The 23,858-nt window shown below is 43.6% G+C and overlaps 1 protein-coding gene and 1 pseudogene across 14 annotated transcripts in view; one reads left to right on the top strand and one right to left on the bottom strand.

Moving 5' to 3' along the window:
• Positions 1-23,858, bottom strand: part of AP2B1 (adaptor related protein complex 2 subunit beta 1) — a 153,867-nt gene that overhangs the window by 31,792 nt on the left and 98,217 nt on the right. For all 14 annotated transcript variants that reach the window (XM_002719241.5, XM_008271129.4, XM_070061057.1 and 11 more), the window contains one exon: positions 13,371-13,500. In XM_002719241.5, coding sequence (XP_002719287.1) covers positions 13,371-13,500 — 130 coding nt within the window. The remainder of the gene's footprint in view (positions 1-13,370; positions 13,501-23,858) is intronic.
• Positions 18,472-19,369, top strand: LOC108178537 (LIM and senescent cell antigen-like-containing domain protein 1 pseudogene; annotated as a pseudogene).

The raw sequence follows: 23,858 nt of genomic DNA on the forward strand, positions 1-23,858 counted from the left end.
GTGGACTCTTGATTAGCTTGACAAGAAGGGTAAGGACAATCTATTAAGAAGGAATATTAATTATTTAACATATTCAATTTCTCAGATGAGATTAAAAGATGTGTTTACAGTCCTGTTATGACATGAAAAATACATGACATTTGAAGTAGCAATCACAGAAAATAATTTTCCATTTTCTTTTATTTAGTAGCAAAATGTTTTCATCTTTCATAATTAAGACGCCGTTTCCTAAAAGTTATTTGTGAATTATTTTAGATCTATAGAGTTTATCTGCAGCATTGGATCTATGTTTGACCTAGGTATCCCAATATAGTTCCCATAACAGCTACCACCTTCAAGAACTCAGTGTGTATACAAGTAAATGTCATGTTCACAAAAAAAGCAATCAGGATGTGCTGTCCTTAAGTATGGATGTTGGAAGATCAAAGTAAGGCTTTACTACTGAACTTCACTGGCTTGCACAACAGTCAAGAAAAGTCAGCAAATGCCAAGATAGTTTGCTTCACTTGATGGAAGCTGCTGTAAAGGTCTTCCTGTTGGAAGCATTTACCAGTTTTTCTGGTACAATCACTACAGCTGTGGAATTTCTGAGTGTGAACGGACATAAGCAAGACATGAAATATCAGGAACAGGCACCATCTGCAACTGACTGTCTCATAGGCTGAGATTGCAGTGTAGGAGTAATGAGGGAAAGAATTTCCTCAGGGCCACACAATAGCAAAATCCCCTTTGCGCTGACAAAGATCTTAAAGACATGAATAAACAGGATTGTAAATCGCTATCCTTTAAGTTAGTGTCTTCCAGTACTTTTTGCCCTAATTAATCAAGGGCTGAGTGAACAGAACTGATAAATACTGCTTTGTTTTAGAATGGGTTGGTGCTATGGCATGGTAGGCTAAGCCTCCACCTGCGGCACTAGCATCCCATATGTTGCTGGTTCAAGTCCCGGCTGCTCCTCTTCCAATCCAGCTCTCTGCTATTGTCTGGGATAGCAGCAGAAGACAGCCCAAGTCTTTGGGCCCCTGCACCAACGTGAGAGACCAGGAAGAATCTCCTGGCTCTTGGCTTTGGATTAGCACAGCTCCAGCCATCATGGCCATCTGGGGAGTGAACCAGCGGATGGAAGACCTCTCTCTCTGCCTCTACCTCTCTCTGTAACTCTGTCTTTCAAATAAATAAAATAAATCTTTAAAAAACAAGAGAGACATTATATTTTTCCCTAAATAATATGCAGCTTATTGAAAAATGCTCCTTGAGGTTTAAAGTCCATAAAGACATAAACAAAAACCTTATTTAGGAAAGTGTCAACTCTATCCAAAGATTCACTATTAAGGTTTATAATTACAAAACAGCTTAGAAGGAAAGAATATAAAATTTATTTTCATTTTTATTTGAAAGGTGGAAAAAGAGACAAAGAAAAAGAGAGACATGGAAACAGATCATCTATCCACGGGTTTCACTCCACAAATGTCACAAGAGCAATGGCTGAGCTATGTCGAAGCCGGTAGCCTGGAATTCAATCTGAATCCCCCACATAGGTGACAGAGACCCAAGTACGTGAGCCAGGCACTTCAATACAGGATGCAGGTGTCCTAAATGGCAATTTAACCACTTTGACACACACTCACCCCAGAAAAAACACTTTTTAAGAAGATGTCATCAGACCTCTAGGAAAAGGCAGTAGACTGAAAATTATAAGTAACCTTTCTCCTAGGAGAAATTCTGCCATAATTAAAGGAAAATAAAAAATTCAAAAGGAATAAATTCATAAAGACAGGAAGGAAAAAGAAAAAAATAGCAACAAATCTTGGTAGCTAGAAAACAAGATGGATTAGCAATAATATCATGGAATTTTCCAAGGCTTAGGACTAGTAGTAGAACTGTATAAAGAGTAGATAAGGCAGTATTAAAAGAAAGCTCAAAATGCCATTCAGATTCCTGGATCCCCATCCCTATTCCATACTGCTGGCCTGCTATCTTAGCTCTCTATCCCCTGCATAAAAGTGTAGCCAATTCTTTTAGAGAGGATAAAAGAGATGGCACTGAGAAATGAATGCCAGACATGGCTGAGGGGTAGTAAATTAAGTGAACTTATGCACATTGAATGCTATAGGACTCTCCAGCCCTCCTTCCAACTTATCTCCCAGAAAGCTGGCAGAAAGGCCATACAATCCAGGTAGGAAATTGAGAGATAATTTTTGAAAGAATCAACCCACTCAAAGAAGAAAGACAGGGGCTGGCACTGTGGCACAGTAGGTAAATCCTCTGCCTGTGGCGACGGCATCCTATACGGGCACTGGTTCGAGGCCCGGCTGCTCTTCTTTCGATCAAACTCTCTGCTATCGCCTAGGAAAGCAGTGGAGGATGGCCCGAGAGCTTGGGCCCCTGCATCCGTGTGGGAGCGGGGAAGAAGATCCTGGTTTCTGGTTTCAGATCGACTCAGCTCCGGCTGTTGCGGCCATTTGGGGAGTGAACCAGCAGATGAAGGCCTTTCTCTGTCTCTCCCTCTCACTCTCTGTGACTCTACCTCTCAAATAAATTAAAGAAGAAGAAGAAAGACAAGAGGGCCAGTGCTATGGTGTAGCAGGTAAAACCACCACCTGTGGCACTGGCAACCCATATGGGCGCCTGTTCAACTCCTTCTGGCTGCTCTGCTTATGATCCAGCTCCCTGTTAATGTGCCTGGGAAAGCAGTGGAGGATGGCCCAGGTACTTGGGATCCTGCATATACACAGAAGACCTAGAAGAAGCTTTTGGTTTCAGTCAGCTCACCACAGGCTGTTGTGGACATTAGGGTTGTGAACCAGTGGATGGAAGCTCGCTCACTCACTCTCTCGCTCTCTCTCCCTCTCTCTATCCCTCTCTCTGTAACCCTGTCTTTCAAATAAATAAATTGCTAAAAAAAAAAAAAAAAAAAAAAAACTTTTAAAAATAAAGACAAGAAAACATTGACAGGGAAGTCTACTTGCCTTCAGTGATGGGTAACTAGAGCTCTTGTCTTGGGTTTGATGGTTTAGAAGGCCATATCCTCTGGCCTGCTTCCAACCCAATCAGAACACACAGAATTCTCTGGCCAGACAATTCCAATGTTACTTTCAGTGCCTACTTGAGATGCTCCAACTGTCATTTTTTGTGAAGGTAATTAAGAATATCTCCCGGGGGCGGCACTGTGGAGCAGTGGGTTAATGCCCTCGGCCTGCAGCGCAGGCATCCCATATGGGCATCGGTTTGAGATCCGGCTGCTCCACTTCCAATCCAGCTCTCTGCTATGGCCTGGGAAAGCAGTACAAGATGGCCCAAAAATCCTTGGGCTCCTGCACCCGCATGGGAGACCCAGAAGAATCTCTTGGCTCCTGGCTTCAGATCGGCGCAGCTCCAGCTATTGCGGCCATCTGGGAAATGAACCATCAGATGGAAGACCTCTCTCTCTGCCTCTCCTCTCTCTTTCAAATAAATAAGTAAATCTTAAAAAAAAAAAAAAAAAAAAAAAAAAAGAATATCTCCCTAGGCCCAAAAGATAGCCAGGGAGCAGAGGTGGGATAAAGGAGAGGAATAGGCTACAAAAAAGTGTTCTCCCTTGTACTTGAAAGTGAACAGAGGCCGGCGCCGCGGCTCACTAGGCTAATCCTCCACCTTGCGGCGCCGGCACACCAGGTTCTAGTCCCGGTTGGGGCACTGGATTCTGTCCCGGTTGCCCCTCTTCCAGGCCAGCTCTCTGCTGTGGCCAGGGAGTGCAGTGGAGGATGGCCCAAGTGCTTGGGCCCTGCACCCCATGGGAGACCAGGAGAAACACCTGGCTCCTGCCTTCGGATCAGCGCGGTGCGCCGGCCGCAGCGCGCCGGCCGCGGCAGCCATTGGAGGGTGAACCAACGGCAAAGGAAGACCTTTCTCTCTGTCTCTCTCACTGTCCACTCTGCCTGTCGAAAGAAAGACAGAAAGAAAGAAAGACAGACAGAAAGAAAGAAAGACAGAAAGAAAGAGAACAGATGGAGTAATTCAGCAAAGAGCCAAATGGAAATCCTAAAACTGAAAAGTACAATATCTAAAGTGAAAGCTGTTTTAAATGGGTTCATCAGAAACCGTTGCCCCTACAAGAGTCAATGTACTTGAGGACAGATTAACAGAAAATACCTAATCAAATAACACAGAGGAAAAAGATTAAAACAATAACCTCAGTTATGTGAGGAAAGACACTAAGTGGGCTAACATACATATAATTAGAGTTCCAGAGGGAGCCAGGAGCAGTGGAAGATAGCCCAAGTCCTTGGGTCCCTGTACCCATGTAAGAGGCCCAGAAGCGGCTCCTGGCTCTGGATAGGTGCAGCTCTGGCCATTGTGGCCATTTGGGGAGTAAATCAGAGGATGGAAGACCTCTGTCTCTCTGTCTCTGCCTCCCTGTAACTCTTTCAAATAAATAAATAAATCTTTAAAAGAAAGAAAAAAACCCTAAGTACATAACATACATAACACTAAAACTGCTGAAAACCAAAGATAAACAAAAATGATGAAAAGGAGCCTATAGATCAGCATCATAGAGTTGATATAAAGATGCAAATGTTTTACTTTCGCACTGTCCAATCTAGAAACAACAAGAGACACATGCAAAGGTGAAAAGTAGCTAACACAACAGAGGAACTGAATTCTTAATTTTATTTAATTTTAATTAATTTCTATTTATATAGCCACTGTGGCCAATGCTATCATGTTAAACAGTGCAGGGGTCAGTGCTGTGGTGTGATGGGTAAAGCTGTCGCCTACAGTGCCAGCATCCGACATGGGTGCCAGTTTGAGTTCCAGCTGCTCCACTTCCGATTCAGCTCTCTGCTATGGCCTGGGAAAGCAGTAGAAGATGGCCCAAGTCCTGGGGCCTCTGCACCTACGTGGGAGACCCGGAAGAAGCTCCTGGCTCCTGGGTTCAGATTGGTGCAGCCCAGGCTGTTGCAGCCAATTGGGGAATGAACCAGTGGATGGAAGACCTCTCTCTCTCTCTCTGCCTCTTCTTCTCTTTCTGTGTAACTTTTTTTTTTTTTTTTAAGATTTATTTATTTATTTGAAAAAGTTACACAGAGAGAGGAGAGTCAAAGAGAGAGAGAGAGAGAGAGAGAGAGAGAGAGAGAGAGAGAGAGAGAGAAAGAGGTCTTCTATCCGATGGTTCACTCCCCAATTGGCTGCAACGGCTAGAGCTGTGCCGATCCGAAGCCAGGAGCCAGGAGCTTCCTCCATGGGTGCAGGGGCTCAAGGATTTGGGCCATCTTGTACTGCTTTCCCAGGCCATAGCAGAGAGCTGGATCGGAAGTGGAGCAGCTGGGACTAGAACCGGCACCCATATGGGATCTAGAGCTTTAGGCCAAGGTGTTAACCCACTGCACCCCAGCGCCAGCCCTTCTGTGTAATTCTTTCAAATAAATAAATAAATCTTTTAAAAAAACAAAACAGTGTAAAGAGGCATAAGAGCTATCAAATATCTACAACATGTCTGTACTTATTGATTCAAACTGTAATGATAAAACAAAAATAAAAAACTTGAGAGACTGAGATAATTAGAAATTATCTGATTTCTAGATATTTGGATATTTGATGTTAAGGAATTCCTGGTAATTTTTCCAGTGTGAGAGTAGTTACTATTTTACAAAGAGACTTTATGTTTTAAAGACATAAAATACAGATGAAATGATATAAATGTCATGAATTTACTTCAAAATAATGTGGAATAGGGCTGTGGAAAGGGTCACAGATGAAATAATCCATGGGCCGGTGCTGTGGCGCAGTGGGTTAACACCCTAGCCTGAAGCACCAGCATCCCATATGGGTGCCGGTTTGAGTGCCAGCTGCTCCACTTTCAATCCAGCTCTCTGCTGTGGCCTGGGAAAGCAGTACAAGAAGGCCCAAGTCCTTGGGCCCCTGCACTCGCGTGGGAGACCTGGAAGAAGCTCCTGACTTCGTATCAGTGCAGCTCTGGCTGTTGTGGCCAATTGTGGAGTGAACCAGCCGATGGAAGACCTCTCTGCCTCTCCTCTCTCTGTGTAACTCTGACTTTCAAAGAAATAAATGAATCTTAAAAAAAATAAAGAAAAAAAAAGAAGTGATCCTACCATGGATTGATATTTTTGAAGCTGAATGATGTGTACACAGGGACTCTATTTTGTTAAAAATTTTCCATAAAAAAAGTTTTTAGAAAGTAGAACAAAAGGAAAAGAGAGAGAAAATAGAAGAGAAAAAAAAATCATTCGAGAAGGATCAACATTCAAATAATAGCAAGACTTCAACAAAAGACACAGAGAATGTGAAGGTGTAAGCGCTTTACAAAAAAAAAAGTTTAAAAATCTCAGAATTGGGCCAGCGCCGCGGCTCACTTGGCTAATCCTCTGCCTGTGGCGCTGGCACCCTGGGTTCCAGTCCCAGTCGGGGCGCCAGATTCTGTCCCGGATGCTCCTCTTCCAGTCCAGCTCTCTGCTGTGGCCAGGGAAGGCAGTGGAGGATGGCCCAGGTGCTTGGCCCTGCACTCGCATGGCAGACCAGGAGGAAGCACCTAGCTCAAAATGCTGCAACTGCAGAACAGTGGGGATAAAGTAAGGTTTGTAAAAAAGCTTTCATTGAGAAAGAATGGGGCACAGGAAAAAGGAAAAAGAATCAGAACGGCTTCAGATTAGGAGGAAATGATTTCTAATAATTTCCTACAGAAACCATCAAACAAGTGAGAAGATAAAATAAAGGAGATGCTTAAAAACAGGTGAAATTGGGGCCGCCGCTTGCAGTGCCAGCATCCCATATGGGCTCCAGTTCGAGTCCTGGATGCTCCACTTCCAATCCAACTCTCTGCTATGGCCTGGGAAAGCAGTAGAAGATGGCTCAAATCCGTGGGCCCCTGCACTCACGTGGGAGACCCAGAAGAAGCTCCTGGCTCCTGGCTTTGGATCAGCACAGCTCTGGCCATCACAGCCAATTGGGAAGTGAACCAGTGGATGGAAGACTCCTGCCCCCACCTCTGCCTCTCCTTCTCTCTCTGTTTAACTCTAACTTTCAAATAAATAAATAAATAAATAAATCTTAAAAAAAAAAAAAAAGTCTCAAAAACTCTTTTCTACATACCTATGCTCAGGAATCTACTAGAAGATGTGTCACATCAAAATGAGGTCATACATCAAGTTAGGAGAGAGATGCAGGGAATACATCCCCAGCAGGGTAACGAGGGGAGATCCTTGATGGCTATGTTCCAAGTGCTCAACAAAAACAGTGCAGACTCACAAACTCAAAGACTCTATACTGGACTTGGAGAAAGGGGAAATGATAGAGAATATTTTTAAGAGTCTGATCTCAACAGATTTTGAGAGTGAATTACAGTTAACAACATACAGGTTATTTACCTCTTATCTGAAATGCTTGGGTCCAGAAGTGTCTTGAATTTCAGATTTTGGAGTATTTGCATACACACAATGAAATATCTTAGAAATGAGACTCAAGTCTAAACATGAAATTCATTTATGATTCATAGATACCTTATACACAGAGCCTGAAAATAATTTTATACAATTCTAGCAAACTCATGTTTTGACTATGACCTGGCATGTTGGGTCAGGTGTGCAATTTTCCACATGTGGTATCATGGCAACATGCAAAATGTTTCAGGAGCAAGTGCTTAGTCTGGCTGTTAAGATGCCCACTGGCCCACACTGGAGTATCTAGGTTTGATTCCCAGATCTGTCTCCTTATTCCAGCTTCTAGCCAATGCAGACTCACAGGCAGCAATGATGGGAGACCTAGATTGTGTTCCTGGCTTTTGGTTTAGCCTTGGCCCAGCCCTGGCTACTGCAGACATCTGAGGAATGAACCAGCGGACAGAAACACATACGTATTCTCTGTCCCTCAAATAGAAAAAGTTTCAGATTTTGGAGCATTTCAGAATTCCAGATTAGAGATGCTCAACCTTAGTAACCCTAATTATTTATCAAAAAAAAAAAATGTATAGGAGAAAAGAGAAATCACATCTTACTAAATGGCTCAGCTTTGAAGAACATACATAGTCATAATATAAATACTGAACACCAATTGAAGCAAATTCCAAGATGGCTATGTATTAGGGAAATGGGAACACGGAAAGCATGCAAATAGATGATGGCTATGAGTTAGGAAGAAGTAGAATATCTAAAATGCAAAAATCCAGAAGTCCTAGAGTAAAAGAAGTACATTTCAAAAGAAATGAACAAAATGAATGAATCAAAAGAGATTGCCTCTGTGGAAGAGGGCCATCCTCTCTGTTGGGGAGAGAAGGCTGGGGACTGAGTTTTTCTTAACTGCAGCACTAGGGGATGCTTTAAACCATGACTTTATAACCTTGACAAAAATTAAAACATGAAATAATGATCCTATCACTGTTCTCATAGAGTTTACACCTTAGGGAGAAAGCAGCTGTATGAACTCTACAGCAACTATGAAAAGACCAGGAGCTTCATCCTGAGATAAACACACATTAGGAAATAACTCCATTGCAGCCATAACCTGGAAGAAGTAGTCACATGCCAGGTGCCAAGTTTAAGGAAGTATATTGGGCTGGCCAGCGCCATGGCTCACTAAGCTAATCCTCTGCCTGCAGCACCAGCACCCCGGGTTCTAGTCCCAGTCGGGGCGCCAGATTCTGTCCCGGTTGCACCTCTTCCAGTCTAGCTCTCTGCTGTGGCCTGGGAGGGCAGTGAAGGATGGCCCAAGTCCTTGGGCGCTGCACCCGCATGGGAGACCAGGAGGAAGCACCTGGCTCCTGGCTTCGGATTGGCGCAGTGCACCAGCTATAGCAGCCATTTGGGGGGTGAACCAACGGAAGGAAGACGCTGTCTTTCTCTCTCTGTCTGTAACTCTCTCTCTCCCTCTCTCACTGTCTAACTCTGCCTGGAAAAAAAAAAAAAGGATGTATATTAGGAAAATATTCCTAAGCAACTAACACAGAGGAAATGAAAAACAAGGAGACCAGAGTCATTTAAACTCATGTAGAAAAAAATTTACGTAGGTGGCTGGTATTGTGGTGCAGTTGGTTAAGCCGCTGTTTGCAGTGCTTGCATCCCATGTGGGTGCCAGTTCGAGTCCTGGCTGCTCCACTTCTGATCCAGATCCCTGCTGATTTGCCCAGGAAAGCAGCAGAGGATGGCCTAAGGGCTTAGGCGTCTACACCAAAGTGGGAGACCTGAAGAAGTCTCTCTTTGCAACTCTGCCTTTCAACTAAAAAATAAGTAAATCTAAAAAAATAAATCCAAAAAAGAAAGGTTCCCAATGGAGGCAAGCTTAACTTTACTTTGTATATTTATAAGCTGGAGTCACAAAAGCTTTTACAAAACATTAGAACAGTAAAAAAATCCTTTTAGGTTCAAAATTCTGCTAGATATTTAATTCATGTCTCTGAGGTAGGAATTTTTATATTTTTATTTTTACGATTTTACATTTGAAGATGAAATGTATCTTTAAAATCTCTAAATATGGGCCAGCTCCATGGTGCAGTGGGTTGATTCTCCGCCTGTGGCACCGGCATCCCATATGAGTGCCAGTTCTAGTCCCGGCTGCCCTTCTTCCAATCCAGCTCTCTGCTATGGCCTGGGAAAGCAGTGGAAGATGGCCTGGGTGCTTGGGCCCTGCACCTACATGGGAGACCAGGAAGAAGCACCTGGCACCTAGCTCCTGGCTTTGGATTGGTGCAGCTCTGGCCATTGCGGCTATCTGGGGCGTGAACCAGCAGAGGGAAGACCTTTCTCTCTGTCTCTCCCTCTCACTGTCTGTAATTCCGTCACATAAATAAATAAAATCTTAAAAAAATTAAATCTCTAAATAGCTATAACCTTTTTAGTCTTCAAACAGTATAAGCCAATAAGTAGTTTGATGAGCATTTTAATGAAAGTTTTTGAAGTACTTTCACATGATAGTTTTGGCAGCTGGGTTTGATATATATTTATTCTACATATTGGTATCAAATTAGCCAAGATAACAAAAACCCACAGGGCATTTAAAATTTCACTTCCTCAATTCCTAAACTTTTTTTTTTTTAACTGATTTTATGGTCTGGAGTAAGTACTAATTTTCCTACATAAGGCCATGAAGCTAAACATTATACAAACATAATATTGCCTCCACCAGCCAGGAGTGGGTCAGGCTGATGTCAGGAACCAGGAACTCAATCTAGGTCTCTCATATGGGTGGCAGGGATCTAAACAACTTGAGTTATCACCTGCTGCCTCCCAGGGTGCATATTAGCGGGAAGCTGAAATCTAAAGTGGAGCTGGGACTCAAATCCAGGTATCTGGATATGGGATGTGGGCAAATACATGTCTCAACAAATATACTGCTTAAATGCTAGATCAATCTCTTCCTGGATTTTTCTGAATCTACATGGTCCAACCTTGTTGAAGTTAAGTTTTGATTCTTCTTGTTCATATGGAAACAAGGGCAGGACAGAAGCTGAAATCTATGATAACCTACCCATTTAGGGGGCCAACCACCTGGAGCTGGCCCCAAGCACAGAGATGCAGAAAAAAAGTAAATAAAATAACCCACCTATCTTAAGCTAGCCACTAGTTTCAACTTCCACAGGCAGACATTAAATACAGCTGCTCATAGGAGGGAAAAGTGCTTCTCTTTTTCAGTTTTTGCTCATCTTTTCCATTAGAGAATGATGAGAAAATACCCACAATTAGGACATTCTTGAAAAAAAGAATCCATGAGGAAAACCAATAATTGACTACAGATATTAAGTTTGCTTTTTACAACATCGGCTTTGTGAAAATTAAAACTTACTAGTCCCAATATTCTATCAAGGCTTTTTAGGGAGGGAACTGAACTAAGATCAACTTTTCTTATGAAAGTTCCCATTCAGGATCTAGCAAAAATGGGAATATGAACAGAAAGATAAATGGATATTCATTTGCTTACTTTTCCTCTTTAAGAGGAGAAAATTTGTCCTGGTTTCTGTGACCCAAATTCTCTTTGCTACTTCTCCAATCAGGCATTCTTGCATGCATGCCGACTGTCCTCACATATTAGGCTTCAGGCTGAATGGGCCAATGGGAGGTGAGATATTTCGATGAAAAGAGAACAGACGTAGATTTGGGTTAGTTACTTCAAGAGCCTGTGCTGGAAGAGCCCCTTAATATATTACTTGCATCATAGTAACAGCCAGTTCCATCTGCATAGTAATTCTTGTTTTATTCTTCTAGTCTGAGCCAAGTTACACTGTGACTCACTCATCTACACTCTAAATTGTTACTCCCTGTGCTGAAAAGAGAAGAGTCAACTGCCATGGCAACAGGGTAGTTACGTGAACTGGCAAACAGGCCTGGCAGGCTGGTATTTAAACAACTAAAAATTGTTTTAGTTTTATCTCCAAGTTATTTTACTGTTGATATCTCACCATCAGTGCTAGTATCTGGCTGATATTTCCAGAAGACTAATGGGATCCCACCTGTCTTGACTGGAAGACAGAAAGTTGCTATTTTCCTTTAGTATTTTACACCTGTTTGACAGTCTCATCTGAACTGGGATGTCATCTCAAGTTCTGGATGGGGGCAGGGAAAGTACCTATCATCTTCTCTGCTGTGTCTTCTGCTGGTCCATCATGGTACAACTTTTCTTTTTAAAATCTGGTTAAATTGTGGACTCACTTTCAGTAGAGATTTTCTTTTGTTTGGAGTTCTAAGCCTTAAATTTTGGAGTGGATGCTCAAGGCCTGCTTTGCATTTCTTGTTGCAAGGTGCCCTAGGTTTTGCCTGTCCTTAATTTCCTGATTTAAGAGATTACTGCACCTATAGAGACAGTATGAACTGGGACTACATCCTCAGATATGGCACAGATTGGGCCTTGGATTTCTCACAAGAGGTCAGTCACACATTACTCTAGTATTCAGACACTTTCTTAACACATTTCTGAGATAGCAAAAACAGTTTTCTGGTTCCCCTTTCATTAAAGAAGTTGCCCTCCCAGGATCTCAGCTGTATGCAGAGATAGTTAAAATTCCCCATTTCATGTTGCCCCAAGTCTGTCTCTTCTGTCCTTGTGAGCATTAAATCACAACCTCTAGGAATACATCTGTACTAATACTCCCTTGGATCAGCTTATGAGCTTCCTACCTGCCTTCACACTGCTTGAACCCCAGAAGGTTTATATTTCATTTTTTTAAAAAGATTTATTTATTATTTACTTGAAAGTCAGAGTTACACAGAGAGAGAAGGAGAGGCAGAGAGAAAGAGATCTTCCATCTGCTGGTTCACTCCCCAGATGGTTACAATGGCTGGAGCTGCGCCTATCCGAAGCCAGGAGCCAGGAACTTCTGTCGGGTCTCCCACGTGGGTGCAGGGGCCCAAGGATGTGGGCCATCTTCTACTGCTTTCCCAGGCCATAGCAGAGGGCTGGATTGGAAGTAGAGCAGCCAGGACTCGAAAGGGCGCCCATATGGAATGCCGGCACTGTAGGCGGCAGCTTTACCCGCTACGCCACAGTGCTGGCCCTGGAAGGTTTATATTTCAAAGAGAAACTCAAGATAGATGAAAACTGAATGAAATTCTAAACTAGTATCCAAGCATTCTAAAAAATACAACATTTTTCAAATCAAGAGCTCTTGCAGACCTGATCAAGTGGTACAATGCCATGCTAACAGTGGGCCTGTACTCCATATGGCCTAGCTACTTGTGGTCTGTTATTCAAAGATAACCCCCATATAAATCTCCTCTGATATCTATCCTTACATAAATGACATTCAAATTTTGCTATGAAAGACTAAAAGAAAAAAGTTTATCAATAAAAACTTCCGAAAATTGTTTCTAAATGTTAAGTAAAAAAATTAGTAACTAGGTCAGTGCCTTGTTTTTCTTAAAAATAAAACTGTTCTCCACAAAGAGTTATATCAAACTCTATCTCATGACCAACTCTAATGTAAGGAAGAAAAAGGGTGCTATGGTGAGGATGTGGTTTGTCTCCCAAGGTTTCACGTGTTAAAGTCTTTATACTCAGTGTGGCAGTGGTTATATCACTTGGAGTACTGCCTGCAGACCAATGACGGTAGTTCTCATGGGACCTGATGATTGCTCATGAGAGTGAGTTATCACAAAAGAGCAAGATCGGCCCCTCCTCACTCTCTGATTTCCTGTCTCGCCATGTGATCTCCCTTCTGATGCATGTTCCTGCCATGATGCCATCTGTCATGTGATGCAGCCAGAGAAGCCCTCAACAGAGGTGAACACATCACAGTGCTCCTGAATCTCCACAACTATGAACCAAACAAACCACATCTTAAGTACTGTGTCACAGCAATGGGAAATGGACTAATACAGAGTTATTTTATAGATAAGTGAAAAATTGGCCAGATATCAACAAAGACCACCCAAGTGAAATGTAACTCTGACCTGCAGGTTGTTCAGAGGCTCCATCTTCATGACTGGACCCAAAGTGTTGAGAGGCAGGGAGACATCAATGCTCTGGTTTGGCATCAGTGGTGTATGAATGGCCAGTGGAGTGCTGGGAATGACACCAAAGCTAGGAGAGGGAATGAAGAAATCACAGAAGTTAATCAAGAGAAAGGATTTAGCCAAAGGCTTCTTACTCTTTTTAAAGAAAACATAATTTTCAGTACAATTAAACAGACCGGCTATCAGGAACCAAGGCACTCAATTCCAACACGCTGTAACATGAGTTATATGATAACCTCTGTTTCTATTAAATGGATTTGAAAAGGGAGGAGACATTCGTAAGCCCAGAATTTCTTTGCTAATGCTAGGATTCTGCTTATCATGTCACTAGAGGGACAGGTTTACTGAGCATCTTTTCTTATAAACAATCCTTCGATAACCCTTAGTAAAGAAAAGGACAATAAATTTATATTTATTTCATTAGCTTAATAGCTTGTCTAATCCATCTAGAGGATTATTTATTAGTAACTCTCACTTTCTTTCTTTTTGGTTCATTTACATATGACACAATTAATCCCTAGGAAAGGGAAAGAGTTAGTTCTGGTAAACTAGGACTGACAGACTTACATATTCCAAATGATTAGGGTAAGTTGTAGACTCAAATACAAATATGGCCACTTTCTAAGCCTAAGGCAAGCAAGGAATATCCACCAGTTTGATTTCTCAAAGAAAGACGGTATAATAATAAGAATGGCAAAAAGATGACAAACTCAGAATCTGAAGTTACATTGGAAAAAAAGAAAAAGCCTGTGGAAGGACTGACAGTGTGAGAAACACAAGAATGAAACTTTACTAAGATGGAACCAAAAGGGAAAAGTGGGCTGAGAAGGAAAAAACAAATGAATGATAAAAATTTACATTAAATTTATATTCTAAATAGGAAGATAGGACTAATATTTATAAAATGATGAGTTGAAATAAAATATATCTTTAAAGAGTTATATTGGCAAGATAAACAATTTTCTCTTCTCTGATAAACTATACTTTAGAGTAGCAAAATGTGTAATGAAATGACCCTGAGAATTTGTATCACCCATTCAGGGTTATCATTCACAGGCCAAAACCCCATTTTGCTTTTTTGATCTTGTTCTCATGGTCAGCAAAGCTGTCATAGGTCAATTTTGAGACAGGGTATAGCAGCAAGCATAGTTTCTTATCTCTTCATTGCTCTTCTTGGAAATAATGTACAGCAAAACAGAGAAAGGGGGGAAAATCCCTACAAATCCACAATTTCCACGTCTGAAAAACTTCCAAGTCAGTGAAGACCTGCAAACTCCAAATGACATGTGTCACCAAAGCAAACAAGTCCACACCTGGCGAAAGATGCTATAGTGGTACACAGGGAGATCTGAGATCACCACCACTCATCAAGTATACTTTTTTAAAGATTTATTTTTATTTACTTGAAAGACAGAGTTACAGAGAGAGTTAGAGACAGAGGGAAAGAGGTCTTCCATTCGCAGGTTCACTCCCCAAATGGCCACAACAGCTGAAGCTGAGCCAATTTGAAGTCAGGAACCAGGAGCTTCTTCTCGGACTCCCATGTGGGTGCAGGGGCCCAAGGATGTGGGCCATCTTCTACTGCTTTCCCAGGCCATAGCAGAGAGCTGGATAGGAAGTGGAACAGCCGGGACTTGAACTGGCGCACATATGGAATGCCAGCACTGCAGGCGGTGGCTTTACCCACTATGCCACAGCGCCGGCCCCATGAAGTATTTTTGTCAGAACATCAATCCTGAATCTGATCAATCCTAGAGATCTATTTCCAATTCATAGATGCAATCAACAAAAACCAGATTGTAGGGAATGGCACCAATAAACAGACGACTTTCTTTCAGAGATAAATTTTGAGAAAAGAGAGAGGAGAAACCTATAGGTTAAAAACACTAGACACATATCCAGGGGGCCAGTGTTGTGGTGCAACGGGTGGCAGTTCAAGGCCCAGCTGCTCCTCTTCCAATTCAGCTCTCTGCTATAGACTGGCAAAACAGTGGAAGATGGTTCAAGTGCTTGGGCCCCTGTACCCGCATGGGAGACCCAGAAGAAGAAACTTCTGGCTTCGGATCAGCTCAGCTCTGGCCATTGTGGCCACCTGTGGAGTAAACCAGCAGATGCAAGACCTTTCCGTCTTTCTCGCTCTGTAACTCTACCTCTCAAATACATAAAATCTTAAAAAAAAGAACAGGGCAGAGATGGAACTTTTAAAAATTAAAGACATGTATCCAATTATAATGTACAGGGACCTTATATGAATATGAATACTTAATACTGACTGGATATTTGATGACATCCAAAAAAGATTAGAGAAAAGCAGTTTATACAAGATAAAGATAATAAATTCGTAATCAGAAACACCAAAGAAAAAAAAAAAAGAATAGAATGGAATTCTAAACACATAAAACCCTGAAAACTTTCTTTAAATAATTAAGACTTCAATGTATATATTGAAGGGCACATCTTATTCAAGGAAAAACTGATCCAAATTGGCCAACATTGAGAACATGCTAGTAAAATTATTGGACTATACAACTTTGGGCAGCCAGACAAAATGATGAAAAAAACTTAAATTAGGAAAAGTTAGTTGACAACTGACTTTTCCAAAGTACCATCAAATGAAAAAAGACACAGGAGCAAAAACACTTCAAGAGTTCAAGTCATGAATTTTCAAATACAAAGGTCACAGTTTTGACAAAGAAAATTCAAGAAATAGTGTCTATGTGAGTCCCTATCAGAAGACATCTAAGAAATGACAATGGAGACTTCATTAAAGGACTGGTAGTTGGCATAAATCCCAGACAAAACAAGGTGGGGACAAAGGTAAAATGAAATGCAGAAATGATATACTTTACAAAAACGGGAGGAAAGGGGGCAAGCAGGGGGGAAGCAGAATGAGCTCCCAGCCTCATCTGTCAAAGCTGGGGGTCAATGAGGACAAATCAAGCAGAAGTTGAAGCATTCTTTTTTTTTTTTTTTTTTTGAAAGAGTTACACAGAGAGAGAGAGAGAGAGAGAGGAGAGAGAGAGGGAAAGAGACATCTGCCATCCGCTGGTTCACTCCCCAAATCTTTTTTTTTTTTTTTTTTTTGACAGAGTGGACAGTGAGAGAGAGAGACAGAGAGAAAGGTCTTCCTTTGCCGTTGGTTCACCCTCCAATGGCCGCTGCAGCTGGCGCACGGTGCTGATCCGAAGGCAGGAGCCAGGTGCTTCTCCTGGTCTCCCATGGGGGGCAGGGCCCAAGGAAGTGGGCCATCCTCCACTGCACTCCCGGCCCATAGCAGAGAGCTGGCCTGAAAGAGGGGCAATCGGGACAGAATCCGGTGCCCCGACTGGGACTAGAACCCGGTGTGCCGGCGCCGCAGACGGAGGATTAGCCTATTGAGCTGCGGCGCCGACTCACCCCAAATCTTATAAGCACAATATTCAATCTAAAGGACAGTATAGTTGACCCTCTGTATCCACGGTGCTACTTCAGTGGATTCCACAGATGGAAAGGATTAAAAAAGCAATTTCTGGGCTGGCACCGCAGCTCAATAGGCTAATCCTCCATCTGCGGCGCCCGCACACCGGGTTCTAGTCCCGGTCGGGGCGCCGGATTCTGTCCCGGTTGCCCCTCTTCCAGGCCAGCTCTCTGCTGTGGCCAGGGAGTGCAGTGGAGGATGGCCTAAGTACTTGGGCCCTGCACCCCATGGGAGACCAGGATAAGTACCTGGCTCCTGCCATCGGATCAGCGCGGTGCGCCGGCCGCAGTGTGCCATCTGCAGCGGCCATTGGAGGGTGAACCAATGGCCAAGGAAGACCTTTCTCTCTCTCTCTCTCTCTCTCTCTCTCGCTGTCCACTCTGCCTGTCAAAAAATAAACAAAATAAAAAAAAAAAAAGCAATTTCTGGGGCAGGCACTGTGGCTCATTTGGTTAATCCACCACCTGCGGTGTCAGCATCCCATATAGGCGCCGGGTTCTAGTCCCGGTTACTCCTCTTCCAGTCCAGCTCTCTGCTGTGGCCTAGGATAGAGGTGGAGGATGGCCCAAGGACTTGGGCCCCTGCACCCGCGCAAGAGACCGGGAGGAAGCACCTGACTACTGGCTTCGGATCAGCGTAGCTCCGGCCATAGCAGCCGTTTTGGGGGTGAACCAATGGAAGAAAGACCCTTCTCTCTGTCTGTCTCTCTCACTGCTAACTCTATCTGTCAAATTAAGAAAAAAAAAAAAAACAACAACAACAAAAAAGTAATTTCTGGGGTCGGCGCTGTGGCACAATGGATAAAGTCGCCGCATGCAGTGCCAGCCTTCCATATGGGCACCAGTTCAAGTCCTGGCTGCCCCTCTTCCAATCCAGTTCTCTGCTATGGCCTGGGAAAGCAGTAGAGGATGGCCCAAGTCCTTGGGCCCCTGAACCCATGTGGGAGACTCAGAGGAAGGTCCAGGCTCCTGGCTTCAGATCAGCTCAGCTCTGGCTGTTGTGGCCATCGGGGAGTGAACCAGTGGATGGAAGATTTCTCTCTCTGTGTCTCTGCCTCTTCCTCTCTGAAACTCTCTGCCTTTCAAATAAATACATAAATCTTAAAAAAAAAAAAAAAGTAATTTCTGGGACTGGTGCTGTGGTGCAGCAAGATAAAACCCTGGCCTGCAATGCTGGCATCCCATATGGTACTGGTTCAAGCACCAGCTGTTCCACTTCCAATCTAGCTTCCTGCTAATTAATGCACATGGAAAAGCAGTGGAAAATGGCCCAAATCCTTGGTCCCCTGAACCCACATGGGAGACCTGGAAGAAGCTCCTGGCTCCTGGCTTTGGACTGGTTCAGCTCTGGACATTGTGGCCATTTGGGGAGTGAACCAGCAGATGGAAGATCTCTCTGTCTCTACCTCTCTCTGTACTTTTTCAAGTAAATAAAATAAATATTAAAACAAATAATTTCCAGAAAAATCCTAAAAGTAAAAACTTGTATGGGAGCAAGGGACAAGCATATAGCTGAAGTAGACAGCAGAGCTGCTGAGGGGTGGCAGCTTTTGACTTCAGTGATGCTGGGTAGCTGGCTGGAATGACCAATAGCAGTATGACCAATGCCTTAGCCAGCATAATTTGTCAGTGCAAAGCGGGGTTTGGGTCCACAGAGAAGATCCTGAACACTAATGGCAAGCAGTACTTGTGTGTGCAGTATTCTCAGAAGTTCCCATAAGGACTCTTCTGTGAGTCTGAAGGGAAAAAACACCATGAATATGATTTTCAAATTTTTTCCCTTGCCATCAGCAGTGTGGCAAATTCATCATGGCTAAGTTATCAAAGTCATGAATAACAACTGGCATTCTGAATTGGTTTCTACTGTGACCTCTGCCAGGAAGTTCTGGCAGATATCAGGTTTGTCAAGAATACCGGGAGACACCTATGTCACTCACCATAATTGTGAAAAAGCTAGAGGCCTTAGAAAATACATCTGCCAGAAATGTCATGCCATCATTTACAAGTAATAGCCTCTAAAAATCACGAAAGATCCCCACCAAGACCATTTCAATTGTGTATGGGAAGGAGCTCATTGCTGATATCTCAGGGTGGGATAGGAACTACAGAGCTGATTATACCATGATAATATGGGAGTCTCCATTTGTGGCCCTTGCCTCTGGCCTATTGAAGGGCACATGGTAAATGCCATGGGAAAGCAGTAGTGTGTGGAATATTTTGTCAGGTAGGAAAAACCATTTCTTTAACATTGCCATGAGAGGAAGGGCCTGACGTATTGTGAAAGCCACTACATAAAACCAGCTATTTATTAATATTGTTTCCATTGCAACCACATTATGGCAGGTGCCATGGTTTCTGCTCTTAACAAGGCCTGGTATGTTAACTACTTGGGCAGTTCTGCCTGCAACACTAAATTAACACTCAAGAATAAATTTGTAGAGTCTGATATGCAATCATTAGAATTGGAGCAAGACCTATGAAACTAGCTGAGACCTTAGGTAGTTAATAACTTCCTCTATTTTATTTTTTTCTCTTGTATGTAAAGATAATAGAGTAAGAGCATTTCTTGACTTTATTAACCTTTATTCAGAACTACTTGCTAATTTTTTTGTTACATGGAATAGTTATGCTTAGTTTTTTAGTTCTACTTGTAAACTTCCTTTGTATAAACTGTTAACACAGGGGCCAGCACTGTGGGGCAGTGGGTTAAAGCCTCAGCCTGCAGCACAGGCATCCCATATGGGCGCTGGTTTTGAAGCCCGGCTGCTCTTCTTCCGATCCAGCTCTCTGCTATGGCCTGGGAAAACAGCAGAGGATGGCTCAAGTCCTTGGGCCCCTGTACCCACGTGGGAGGCCTGGAAGGAGCTCCTGGCTTGGATCAGCTCAGCTCTGGCCATTGCGGTCATTTGGGGAGTGAACCAGCGGAACGGAAGACCTCTCTCTCTTTGGCTCTACCTCTCTCTGTAACTCTTTCAAATAAATAAAAAAATTCTTTAAGAAAAAAAAAGTTAACTCAGTAGTTATAGCTACCTAATAGGATGTTTTTAAGTATTTATGAAAAATATTTCTATCAAATAACGGAAAATACAGCATAATTTATAATACAGGGACAATTTTCTAGTATATTATAACAATTATGATTGTAAGCTTTATGTTTAACAAGCAGCCCTGGAATAGGACATGAAAACAAGTCTCATGTAGCTTCCAATACATCACTTTTAAAAAGTGAATGCAGGGCCGACGCTGCAGCTCAATAGGCTAATCCTCTGCCTGCGACGCCGGCACACTGGGTTCTAGTCTTGGTCGGGGCGCCGGATTCTGTCCCGGTTGCCCCTCTTCCAGGCCAGCTCTCTGCTGTGGCCAGGGAGTGCAGTGGAGGATGGCCCAAGTCCTTGGGCCCTGTACCCCATGGGAGACCAGGAGAAGCACCTGGCTCCTGGCTTCGGATCAGCGCGGTGCACAGGCCACAGCGCGCCGGCCACAGCGGCCATTGGGGAGTGAACCAACGGAAAAAGGAAGACCTTTTTCTCTGTCTCTCTCTCTCACTGTCCACTCTGCCTGTCAAAAAAATCAATCAATCAATCAATAAAAAAGTGAATGTGGGGCAGGTGTTATGGTTCAGCAATTTAAGACACCGCTTTGGATGCCTGCAACCCCTATTGGAGAACCAGTTCAAGCCCCATAGCTCCATTTACAATCCACCTTCCTGCTAATGCTCTGGGTAGAAACAAATGGAGTTCCTGGCTCTTGGCTTCACCCCAACCCAATCCCAGCTCCTGTGAGCATTTGGGGAAAGAAACAATGGATGGATAACTTCTCTGTCTTTCCCTGTCACCCTGCCTTTCAAATAAAAATGATTTTTTTTTTTTTGACAGGCAGAGTGGACAGTATGAGAGACAGAGACAGAGAGAAAGGTCTTCCTTTTCCGTTGGTTCACTCCCAAAATGGCTACAATGGCCAGAGTTGGGCTGATCAGGAGCCAGGAGCCTCCTCTGAGTCTCCCATGTTATTGTAGGGGCCCAAGGACTTGGGGCATCTTCCACTGCTCTCCCAGGCCACAGCAGAGAACTGGAGCAGCCAGGACCCAAACTTGTGCCCATAGGGGATGCTAGCAAGATAGACTTCTAAGGGGAAAATTACTGATTTTTTCCAAAAATTGCTAAAATATTTTTTCCATAAACAAAATTCAAGATGCTACCACTCTGCCACCAAAATACTTGTATACCGATAATCTTTAAAAATTTCTGTGCAAGGGGCTGGGACTGTAGTGTAGTAGGCTAAGCTTCCACCTATGGCGCTGGCATCCCATATAGGTGCTGGTTCGTATCCCAGCTGCTCTTCTGATTGAGCTCTCTGCTATGGCCTGGGAAAGCAGTGGAAGACGGCCCAAGTGCTTGGGCCCTAGCACCCATGTGGGAGACCAGGAAGAAGCTCCTGGTTTCGGATTGGCTCAGCTTTAGCTGTTGTGGCTATCTGGGGAATGAACCAGTGGATGGAAGACCTTTCTCCCTGTCTCTCCCTCTCTCTGTAACTCTACCTCTCAAAAAAAAAAAAAAAAAAATTTTTTTTTTTTTTTCAATTCACTGTGGAATCAATTCACTATTTGGAATCAATTCACTATTGTTTTCAGGTAACTTATAACCAATTATTATTATTATTATTATTATTATTTTGACAGGCAGAGTGGACAGTGAGAGAGAGACAGAGAGAAAGGTCTTCCTTTGCCATTGGTTCACCCTCCAACGGCTGCCGCGCTGCGGCCGGCGCACCGCGCTCATCTGATGGCAGGAGCCAGGTGCTTCTCCTGGTCTCCCATGGGGTGCAGGGCCCAAGCACTTGGGCCATCCTCCACTGCACTCCCTGGCCACAGCAGAGAGCTGGCCTGGAAGAGGGGCAACCGGGACAGAATCCGGCGCCCCGACCGGGACTAGAACCCGGTGTGCCGGCACTGCAAGGCAGAGGATTACCCTAGTGAGCCGCGGCGCCGGCCAATTATTATTATTTTTAAAAGATTTATTTATTTATTTGAAAGTCAGAGTTACACAGAGAGAGGAGAGGCAGAGAGAGAGAGAGAGAGAGAGAGAGAAAGAGGGAGGGAGGCAGGGAGGGAGAAGTCTTCCATCCGATGGTTCACTCCCCAGATGGCTGCAACGGCCGGAGCTGCGCCTATCTGAAGCCAGGAGCCAGGAGCTTCTTCCAGGTCTCCCAAGTGGGTACAGGGGCCCAAGGACTTGGGCCATCTTCTACTGCTTTCCCAGGCCATAGCAGAGAGCTGGATTGGAAGAGGAGCAGCCGGGGCTAGAACAAGCGCCCATATGGGATGCCAGCGCTTCAGGCCAGGGTGTTGTTAACCTGCTGCGCCACAGCACTGGCGCTAACCAATTATTTTTTGTATTCTTTTAAGTTAAAAGAATTACCAGGGGTGGATGCCTTGGTGCAGTGGGATGGGCTACCACTTGGGACTCCTGCAACCCATACATGCGATTATCTGAGACTGAGTCCCGCCTGCCCTCATCCAGTTTCCTGGTGGTATACACCAAGAGGTGATAGATGATGGCTTGGGTACCTAGGTCTCTGCCACTAAGCTAGTAGACTCTTAGTGCAGTTCCTGGGATGATCAAGTCCTGGCTTCACTTTTGATTCGAGCCTCCTGCTAATCCACACCCTGGGAAGCAGCAGGTGATAACTCAAGTGGTTGAGAACCTGCCACCCGTATGGGAGACCTGGTTGGAGTTCATGGCTCCGGCTTTAGTGTGGTTCAGCTCCAGTTGTTTCAGGCATTGGAGGAGTGAAGCAGAGGATGAGAGATCTCTCGCTGTGTCCTTCTCTCTCCCCTTCAAATTAATTTAAAAAAATTTCCTCCCAGTTTTAAATGGAATAGAAGACAAGCTTGTTCTAATTCATAATATTTTTTCATTAAGTTTACCCTGCTGCCATAAGACTCAGGACCATTTAAAGTCCTACAGGGTAATTTAAAATACTTCATTTTCTTACCAAATTTATTTAAAAAAAATTTTTTTTACGATTTATTTATTGGGGGCCAGAACCGTGATGCAGTAAGTTAATCCTCCGCCAGCAGTGTAAGTATCCTACATGGGTGCCCGTTCTAGTCCCAACTGCTCCTTTTCCAAGCCAGCTCTCTGCTGTGGCCTGGGAAAGCAGCAGAAGATGGCCCAAGTCCTTGGGCCCTTGCACCTACATGGGAGACCCGGAAGAAGCTCTTGGATCTGGCTTCGGATCTGCTCAGCTCAGGACGTTGAGGCCATTTGGGGAGTGAACTAACGAACGTAATACCTTTCTCTCTGTCTCTCCCTTTCACTGTCTGTAACTCTACCTCTCAAATATTAATTTATTTGAAAGAGTACAGAGAGAGGTTTTCCATCCACTGGTTCACTCCCCAAATGACTGCAATGACGAGCCAGGAGCCAGGAGCTTCCTCCGGGTCTCCCACGTGGGTACAGGGTCCCAAGCACCTGGGCCATTTTCTACTGTTCTCTCAGGACAAAGGAAAGGGCAGGATCAGAAATGGAACAGCCAGGTCTCAAACTGGCACCCATATGGGATGCTGACGTGGCAGGTGGCGGCTTTACAGGCAATGCCACAGCACTGGCCCTCTTACCAAATTTCTAAGTATTCTTTTTTGTAAGCCTGATGTAACTGGCAAAAAAATAGGACAAGTAAAATATTCCTTGGATCATGTTCAAAGTCTATTAACATTGTGCCTAAAATAATAGGTCATTCTACTTCATCTATTTGCCAAAATAACCATTTCTAAGTTAAGGACATTCTGAGGTAGGTTTATAGCATTCTTTTATTTCTTTTTAAGACTGTAAGCTCAATAGCAGGAAACTATATAGATGACTATATTTTTTAGATAGCAACCATTTCTGCATACTATTGGTATTTAATATTTATTAATTTTTAAAAAAGCAAAGTTTGAATTCATTACACACAGAGCTCTGAATCCAC

Source organism: Oryctolagus cuniculus, chromosome 17 (genome assembly GCF_964237555.1).
Source record: "Oryctolagus cuniculus chromosome 17, mOryCun1.1, whole genome shotgun sequence".
Lineage (NCBI taxonomy): Eukaryota > Metazoa > Chordata > Mammalia > Lagomorpha > Leporidae > Oryctolagus > Oryctolagus cuniculus.